A 9,609-nucleotide genomic window follows, 5' to 3' on the forward strand; every position below is an offset into this window, starting at 1 on the left:
ATAATTAGAAGTAGCAACCAATCTACCAACATGGATTGCTATTGAGGCAAAAGCCAACAAAACACACAATATAATATACATGTCACAGGGCTAATAGCGTTAGTGTTCCCAAATGAAAGGTCAACCTGGCGAAACCAAATGTCAAAAGGTGATATAATCAAGTCGATTTAAGTGTCACAGTCAGACATTGGAAAATAAAAAGAATTACGTGAAGGAAAGAATTGAGTGATGCAGCATTTGTTAGTGCATAGTGACAGTAGGCAGGCAAAGCAATAAGCCAAGAATGATTGCTTCCACTTACAAAGACCCCCACTTCCGATTAAATTCCTTAAATATTTCTGCAAAAGGCCGAGGGTTCATCCAAGTGTGAAAAAGTCATCATCCACACTTTTTTTGGATACCGAATGTGCTTTTCATGAGATTCGGGATTAGTTAATTTTGCATTGTTTTGCAAAGTTAAGTATTACTCTGAAAATGTAATTTTTCAGTGTCCAGGCACAATCAGCCTGCTTTTTGGCTGAGTTTGTGGGTCCTAAGTAGCAGGCAAGTGAGAAGCTTTAGATGTTATATGGGCCTGTACTTGGATCCAGTCATTCATTAGCAGAGCAAAGAAGGGAATGGAAATCACTTCAACCCACTGGATTCGAGACCCTATATGGCTTATTTTTGGAGGGCTCGTTGGGCCTTGGGCCGAAGGCATAGGTGACAGGTGCCACCAAAAGAGAGGGGACTAACAGTGGGTTGAATCCATTCAAGGCCCACTGGATTAGGTCCAATTGTTTTTTTCCCATTTTGAAGTGTGGAAACACTTTCGTCCATTGGTGGCAAGCTTGAAGAGGAAATAAAATGACTGAAAAAGAAAAACAAAAGAACAGAATATTTTTCTTTTTTTAAGAAAAAAACATAATTTTTTTCCCATGTGAAATATTACTATGTGATTAGGAATATATATAGGAAGAGATTTTGAGAGTTTTTTTAGCGTAATTGGAACTTTGGGGTTCTAGAGCTTCAGCGTTTGTAAAAAATTTCTTTCTTCTTCACCTTTGCCCACGGATGGTAAATGTAGGAGTAGACCCAACGTCAATCACTGTATGCTTTATGTGTTCTCTATTTTAGTTATCTTATTTGTTTCTCCACGTTATTATTCTTTGTCCTAGTTTTTCACACCATGACCCTCGATACAATTGGGAGGTTCCCCATTGGAGGATTGCTATGCCGGATTCATAGCAATAGCCTGTTAAGATGATCCAAGACCATTTGATATTCAGGTCATGTCCATACTTCACAACATAACTGCCTGATAAAATGGTGCAAGATAAAATGATTCAAAGCCTGGTTTTTCATTATCGGAGACTTAGCTCGACAAACCAATACACTGGAAACCCTTCCCCTGGGTTAACAAAAGTGTTTGGAGAAAGGCTCTCCAAACTTTAGGAGAAGGCACCAGCTGCCACCCTATAGGAGTTTCCACAACCATTTCAGGCAGGCATTTAATCATTACAATTTCAATTTGAAAAGCTTCCACTTTTGTCTTGTCACTGCACATAGAGTTGAACCACAATTTAGAAGATGTTTACACAAATGTGAGATGAAGTATGAACACTTGCAGATACATTTCAAGTAAGAAATAATAACATAATCCATCACATCACATAGCAGTCCATAAAAGTAGTGGTTGAAACATCATTTCCAACTGGTTTTTGATCAAACACACATTCATCAAATACAAAGCATGTTAACAACTAAAGGTTCCTATAAAGAAATATTGACTCACCAAACACTAATTTTCTTAATAAAACTTTAATCAGGTTCTATGTTGTAAACTTAAGACACACACATACCACTGTGGACTTCTCCTTGCAAATCCAAACATAGGTAAGACAAAGAAAAGCAGCTAACCATGATCAGCTGTTCAGCTGAGCCATCCTGTCACTTTGCTCCTTCCTCTATTGCAACTTTCTTCGCTTTCCTACTGCTCAGGAAGGCCCCCAGCACCAGCTAGTTTCGATTTTTGGATTTCTCCATCACCCTGGGAGCTGTGAACAGGATACCCAAATAAAAGTTACAAACACTAATAAAATCATGGTCCAAGTTGAAAAGACAAACAAAATCATGATTCAGGAATCATCTCAACTCTTAAAGTGCTGATTGCCAGGTTCAATCAGCAAGGTAAAAAAATGAAACTGCAGATAAATAGAACATAATCTGCATAAAAGAGTAAAGACATTTGTGCAATATAAAGCAGAATGCTGTTGAGAAGGGATCCTAGCTATTTTTCACTGGCATTGTGAATATTCAGCAGAATTTGCCATGTTGAGGAGTTTCAGGTCAAGATTCATCATCAACAAAACAATAATCAGATACCAAACATCTAACCACTCCTAGTACCAGGTGCAAGTGTAACTGCTGAGCTTTGAAAAGGTATACCCCAAATCAACTCATGTATGGCCTTGCAACAAAGTCTAACAAGACCTTCATAACAGTGTGTATTCAACCTCTTGTGGTGAATGACCAACTGTCATATGAAGCTGCCAGTGTTAAAAATTACTGTAAATCCACATTTTTATCACTCTGATCTCAAGATTCATAGGAATCTTCCAATTTTTTTCTTCTCCACTGTTAAATATGAGTAGTCAAGTTAGTATTTGATCATCCAAGCAGTTAAGCATTATTGTACAGGAACGACCCATCCTCAAGTCAGAAATTATGGTAAAATCAAATGGAGAATGTTTACAAACATCACAATACCTAAGATTTTCCATCCCAAGTATTAAAGTTATTTCACCATTTTCACTTGATACAAAACAGCATAGTTACTCCAATCAGCCACTCAATTTTTTCAATCTCTATTTTCTCTTTACTAGCTTCAATAATGAGACCATCAGTTGAATGGTCAGGATCCCATCCATCCAGAATGTTATTATGTTGTGAGTGCAGCCTAACAAACCATGTAAGACAGGTGGAACAATTTCTTCTATTATGTACATTCCTCACTAATGGAACAAATATGCTTTACAACTAAACCATGTGATATCAACAATCCAATGATTAAATAAGGTGAATCATTAATCAAGACTACACATACCTAAGCCAATGGCATCAGAACTCTTCATAATCTTAAGTCTCTTGCATGAATTGATAAACAACCTGCAGTTGAACCAAGTAAGTTAGAATGACTGCCCAACACATGCTAACAAAACGAATTTGAGCCCATCAATGATGAAATATCACAAGTTTTACCAGTTTAGAAACATTTTAGTTTTTTTTTTTTTTTTCATATAATCTCACAAAAAATATTACAAATTTTACAAGTTGGCTAATATCATATAAATTCAGCATCAACCAACATGAAAATCATAAACTAGCTTCTTTCTTTTCTGGTTTTTATTTTTCCTTGCTTTAAGTTTTACCAGTTTACAAGTATTTTTTATAGGTATATTTACCAGTTCACAAGTATGTCTAATAAAAGGTTCAAAGTAGCAACCAACTGATATAACTCAGCTGAGTTGTATCCAACACGGCTATATTGAAATGATTTCAAGACCTGATACAAGATTTTCCAATCGCAACAATGAATCAGTAGGTACAGCCAAGTCAAGGTTGCATCATGGCATCAAGCCCATACAAGCTCCATGGCTTTATTGGCTTTGCATCATTTGATATGGAATTTACTGCAAAATCATGTCTTTGGATGACATGGCAAGTAAATGGGCATTTTTGGGAATAATTGGATGACTTGTAAAAAAGTGCATGTATTTGAAATTATTTTTAAATAGATGAAGATAATACTAATTTAAAATTTTTGAGGTTCTTTTTTCCATATATTTTCATATTAGTGAATCAAATACTACTTTTCCCTTTAAGTAATGTCAAACATGGCAAATATTTTTCTTCTTCATTTGATGAGTGCATCTAATTGTATTCTTTCTTCTAAAAATTTTCATCGATTTTTTAGAATATTTTGAAGCTTTAACTAGCATACTAAGTATATAGCCAATATCAATACAAATGTAGTAGAGACCAATCCATCTCGAGACATCCCATCTCTACCACCAATACCGCAACTTTAGACGATGATCCAATAATTGCACAAATCACTTTCAGCTATTAATGAGCATGGAATTTCATTCACTGACACTTCTAGTTTTATCAAGTTTTATCAATGTCTGCCAAAAGTAATGTAAGCTTTCATTCAACATATTTTTTATGAATAGATTGAGTCGGCTCAACTTAACTCAAGAGTCAAATAACTGCTGATAAGCAATGATTAATTCAAGTTGAAAAGAAAAGGGACAAGAAGCAACACAAACAAAAGGGGGCAGTGACACTGAGGAGACATGGCTTATGTTTTAAAAGATAACAGGACCCTAAATAGGCTGAATGAAGAAAGAGACTTACTTCAAGTTTTAAATAATCCCTTTGTTAAGGTAAATATTTTTCCTAGTCATTTTCAATGGATTGCATATTGTTCATGGATTTAATTGAGATTATATGACTAATGCATTAAATCAGAATATTTTTTGCAAGGCATATAGAGGAAACAATAAAGCAATGAACCAATTCCAGCCTAACATAACCAGAAAAACAAAATAAAATAATGAAATCACACTACCATACGCTAGCCTTTCAGGTGAATTGAGGGAGGCATGCTGTCATCTAGAGTTTACACTCACATCACTACATACTTAAATTCCACCTATTCAACATGCATGTGATAGAAACACTGCTATTGATGAGACGAGGAAGTTCAGATTCCCATCAGCTATACAGGATACAATAAATATGCAATGGTGGAGCTACAATGGTGCCAGGGCCACATGCCCCCTGCCCCTCTGAGTCCCCTCTCTCAGGGGAAAAGAAGGCCTGCTCTGAAGGTGGGAAAAATTGTATGAATACCTTCTTAAAAATCGCTCTTACAAAATTGCATTATTTTAAATGGAGTTACATTTTAAATTTTATTTCGTTGTTGTTTGAACATGTATAAAAAGCTATGAAATGAAATTTTCCACTTAAACAAGCATTCGATAACACAGTAGTTCCTTGTTATCATTTGTATTTTGTTTTTTCTTACTCAGCATTTTGTATGATAGTTTTTTTAATTTAATACTAAAATTTCCTAAGTTAATTATAAAATTTCTTCAAAATACTATGCAATCAAATAAAGATCAATTACATTGATAATGAGGCTTTTTAAATATAAAATCTTGTGGAAGAGAATGATAAATTTATGGGGCAGAAACATCAAGGATTAATTTTATGTTTTTATCTTTTATTAATTCCAAAAAAAATTGACATTGCTATTAAGCTGAAGAGCACTTGTGTACCAAAGTTTATGTCTTTGATAAAAAAAATTTCATTCTATCATTACAAAAAGTACCACAGCATATATATATATATATATATATATATATATATATATATATATATATGTAATTTAATAACAAACAACAGCTATTTCCACAAGAGTTTTAGATCTACGTCTTTTTAAATTACCAAGAAGGAAACATTAAGGCAAACAAAGTAGGTGTAAATTGAATCTTACTCCCATGGAACATCTCCCACAAGCATCCAATCACCATCCTTATCCTCATAAGTAAGCACATACTCTGATCCATGTAGAAGATCCCTCAATTTGCTCTCACTTAGCATTTCTCTTCCTGGAGTTCCATGGGATCCACATTGGCCTGAAATCATAAGAAAACTGCAGTCACCATTCCTGACAACCATGTAGTTTTTATCCAAGTTGAACACATTAGAGTAAGTTACATCCATGCATTGAAAGCATTAACCATGAGGTCATGAAATTTAAAGTCTAAATATGGCTCACCTATTGTAAAACAGCTGAACATCTTCTCAAGTGCAGAAGAGAGTTCTTGATATGTTGAGTATGTTCTCAGGTCTACCTTCCTGAGGTAAGGAGCACCATCCATGCTGACTTTGATAAAAAGAGCACCAGGACCCAGTTTCCCATCAAGTTCATCATTATTCTTTGAAGTGGTCGCCAGTGTATTCTTCCTAAATGATCTTATTGGGGGCCAACCAACAACCTGTGCCCTGTCACGGATGGAAATTGGTAGCATAGTCATGATGATGTTAGAAAATTAAAACATCTTTATTCTTTCTCTCATTCTTTTTTCTAAAAGCTTGAAAACCCTCTTTCTAGTAGTTTCCTCTTACTTGGCAGCAGGTGCACTGCTACTGTTATTAGTTGTGATCTGGTTATGACTACTTCCATTGGTAGCATGAGGATGCTCCTGCGATGCCTTTGGCGGCGCCTCTTTGTTTACAGCTGCTGGCTGTGCCCCAGAAGACCTGGATGATAGCATTACATTTATTGTGGAATTTGCAGGAAACTTTCCTTGTCCTACAGATTGTGGAGATTCAGATTCGGACCCAGATGCATGAAATATCCAATTTCCTTCAGTGTAACCAGAACTTTTCATCTCAGGGAACCCATTCATGGTGTCAGAGAACCCTCTTTTGTTGCCTGAAACAACAGTTTTTTGAGATGATGCACAAATTCCATCCTTTGAAGGAAGCAAGGGAAACAGCAGCTTCTCATCAAGTTTTCCTGATTTCAGCAAAGAAAGGTCTGGATCTCTTTCAGGAGATTGTGATCCAGGAAGACCAAGCCTCAACTCGGTGGCTTTCAGATTCAGATTGTTCTTATTCTCCTTGGACAAGCTAGTAATTGTGGAGCTGTCCACTGAAGAACAATCTGATAATCCCAGATAATTACGTTCCTTTAATCCTGAGCCACTCTGCGAGAGACAATCCATAGAGCCTGAAGAAGCCACTAAAGAGGCATTGCTCTGCCCTTCCTCCTCCACACCCAGTAGTGGTGGAGACATCAGACTTCAAAATTTTCAGAATTCCCTCTTCAATTGTGCTAGAAGAAAACAAGATAAATCGATTATCTTTCATTGTCAATCTGCTATATAAAATCCGCAGTTTCTAACAAAGAAAAAAGAAAGGGAAAAAAATGAAACTTCTTAATTTGTTACAGACAGCATTCACTTCTAACACGTCAAAACTTCTGCTAACATTAGCTAAACAAGATAATCAATCAACTTGGTCAACCAAACACATGACAGATACTGCATGGGAACAGTCCAATCAAACCTAAGATAGCAGAGAAAAACAAGCAAATCAACAAACAAAGAGCAACTTTTTAACTTCAGGAAACTTTGGGAAACTCGAACATAAAACAAACGGTATAGATTCAAATAGACACCCAAATATGAAAGTTTCAACTAAACTAGTTCAAATCGACCCCAAATATGAAATTTTCAACTAAGATCACAGAGTAGACTCCAAAAGCTTTCAATAAGGAAATTAAATAAATAAAAAAACATAAAAAAGATTAAACAGAGATATCAGCTCGACCTCGAAATCAAGTTGCAGAACCCTTCAGCACTGTTTGCTAGGCACAATTGAAGCATTAGACGCATGCGCTTAAATATACTAACCAAGCATGCCTAATTTAAGGTCCCGGGGTTTTCCCACGGCTTAGAGCATGCCCTTTATTAAGTGTTCCAAAATTGTGATCAAATTGCCTGCTGAAAAATAAAGGAGAGAACAAGAGTAAAACATTTTTTTGGTTTCCGTTCTGTAAAGACTGGAAATGCTCAAGCCTACGAAGTATTGGGCAATTATTTCCTTGAGTTGAGACTTGAAAATCTGGTCCTTTTCCTGTCCTCAGTTTATCTCCAAAACTTGAAAAAATAAATAAATAAATAAAATCAAGGCTCTATTGTCTGAGAAGAAAATGCTCCTGTAAGTCTGTAACACCAACCAAATATAGTTACAGGAAAAAATAACGCCGAAATTTTTTTTTCCGTAGCTAAAGCGATCTAGATCACAGAAATGAAGATCTCAACTCAAAAAAGTGCAAGAAAAAAATCACAAAAAGGGAGGGGAAAAAAAAAAAGAAAAAGAAAAACTGAGGCATTCACGAAGCTAGGATGCAGGAAAAAATACAATAGAATAACAGAAAATAAATTTCGGCAATTACACTTTTCAATCATCTGCCAGCTCAGAAAGTATAATTTCGCAGCTGAACCACACACAGGATGCTAAAAAATCAAATTTCTTTCTCTTTTCTTTCTTCAGCTTTCTCAGGAACCAAACGGAAAGTCAAAATCAAACTCGCGTTTCAAACAAAACAAGCTAAAAAACAAAGCTTACCTGAAAAGGCTTAGCGAATGAACCAGAGAAAGAACCGAAGATCGATTTGCGCTTTGAACTTCACAAGAATTGCACGAAACGCAGAGCGAGAAAAGCAGAGAGAGCGAGCTTAAGGTCCCTCCATTAAGCACAAAGCAACAAAAGCTTTTCCCCGAAAAACTCGAAGCGGAAAATAAAAGCGAAAGCACAAAAAAAATTGGAAATCTTTTATTTCTTTATTTCTTTATTTATTTTCACATTTTTAAAATCTTCGAAGTTGGGACCGCTGAGATTTATACTGGGAAGTGGAATGGAATCGATGGCTGTGGCTGAATGGGGAAAGGACAATCTGGGCCGTCTGATCTCGTGGAGAGAGAGAAGTATCTGTCGCTGTTACAGGTGGTATGATGGAATTTTATTTTGGGAAAAAGCTATTGGAAAGAGGTTTCTCTGGTTCATGCTTTCGGGCTTGTAGCCAAAATGCGCTTGATTTTGATCTGAAACGACGAAACTACCCTTGCTTCAATGAATTGACGATGGTGCCCTCGCTTTATTACTTTTTGGGTTATGGTACGTCATTTGCCTCGTTTCAGTTCTCTGTAACTCTGGGTTTGTTTTCTTGTCAGCGCTTTTTTTGAATGACATATTGACACCTGTCAGACCACGGTTGGCTGGAAACGGACGATCTGTGTTCCCGGACCCAAGTCGGAGCGGGTTGTTGTGTTGGTTACCGGTGAATTGGTGATATTTACTCTCAATTTATGTTCATTTAAAGAAATAGAAGTTGTAGGATACGGGTCAGTGGGTCGGGGGAGGATCAAAAGACCATTTGCAAATTGAGTCATTGAGGATATCTGAGTATGGATGAGAAAGAGAAAGGGGCTGTTTTCAAATTGGGGGGCACGCATTTAACGCTGGAGCTAATAATTAGAAGTTAAAAAACGTGGAGTAAGGGTGTGGAATAGATCATTTGGGTAGGGTGATAAAGGCAAATGTGAAAGGGGTGGTGGGAACACATTGAAATAGAGGGAAGGTGGAATTTACGGAAACCATAATTGTGAATGGAGGAAGAGCAGATATTTGTTTGGGCAGAAATATCAAAAATTCAACCTCCCATCCATGTTCCATCATCACCACCTATGTGGCCTAACTACCCTTATGGTCCAACATCAGCCCATCCAATCCTAGTTGTGTCACATTACATCCGAAAAGAATATTATAAAAAAAAATTAATTTGATGTAATAAAGTCTAGATAGAAGAAAGAAAATGAAAAAAAGGGGAGGGAGGTGAGAGAGAATAGATGGAAGACGGAAGGGTAAAAAGGGAAAGGAGTGGAGGGGAAGTGGGTGTAGATCAGGTAAGGAGCATTGATTGGAGAGTGGATTATTATTAAGAAGGGGGGACAGAGGAAAACAGCCCCAATAACTTTGATGCGGGGAGAC

At 36.6% G+C, this 9,609-nt stretch overlaps 1 protein-coding gene across 2 annotated transcripts; it reads right to left on the bottom strand.

Moving 5' to 3' along the window:
- Positions 1-1,321: 1,321 nt before the first annotated feature.
- On the bottom strand, positions 1,322-8,413 carry LOC117918426 (auxin-responsive protein IAA9-like). 2 transcript variants are annotated; one of them, XR_004651855.1, is made up of 7 exons: positions 8,188-8,413; positions 6,178-6,889; positions 5,828-6,054; positions 5,543-5,684; positions 3,086-3,147; positions 1,900-2,036; positions 1,322-1,538 (listed from the first exon to the last, which is right to left on the bottom strand). XR_004651855.1 is itself a non-coding variant. In XM_034835082.1 (6 exons), exons 2-6 carry the CDS (start codon positions 6,849-6,851, stop codon positions 1,999-2,001), a joined length of 1,143 nt encoding a protein of 380 aa, XP_034690973.1. In that variant the 5' UTR covers positions 6,852-6,889; positions 8,188-8,413; the 3' UTR covers positions 1,590-1,998. The 2 variants fall into 2 exon arrangements, 1 of the variants encoding a protein (XP_034690973.1); XM_034835082.1 differs by lacking the exon at positions 1,322-1,538 and having other exon boundaries at positions 1,590-2,036.
- Positions 8,414-9,609: the final 1,196 nt, after the last annotated feature.

The sequence above is a fragment of the Vitis riparia genome, chromosome 7, assembly GCF_004353265.1.
Source record: "Vitis riparia cultivar Riparia Gloire de Montpellier isolate 1030 chromosome 7, EGFV_Vit.rip_1.0, whole genome shotgun sequence".
NCBI classification, from domain to species: Eukaryota; Viridiplantae; Streptophyta; class Magnoliopsida; order Vitales; family Vitaceae; genus Vitis; species Vitis riparia.

Coding starts and splice junctions, on each gene's coding strand:
- LOC117918426 (XM_034835082.1), bottom strand. CDS start 6,851: ATGTCTCCACCACTACTGGGTGTGGAGGAGGAAGGGCAGAGCAATGCC. Junction 3,148..5,542: donor GTGGGAGATGTTCCATGGGA/GTAAGATTCAAT, acceptor GTTCAACTGCAG/GTTGTTTATCAATTCATGCA. Junction 2,037..3,085: donor TTCTGATGCCATTGGCTTAG/GTATGTGTAGTC, acceptor TCCTGTTCACAG/CTCCCAGGGTGATGGAGAAA.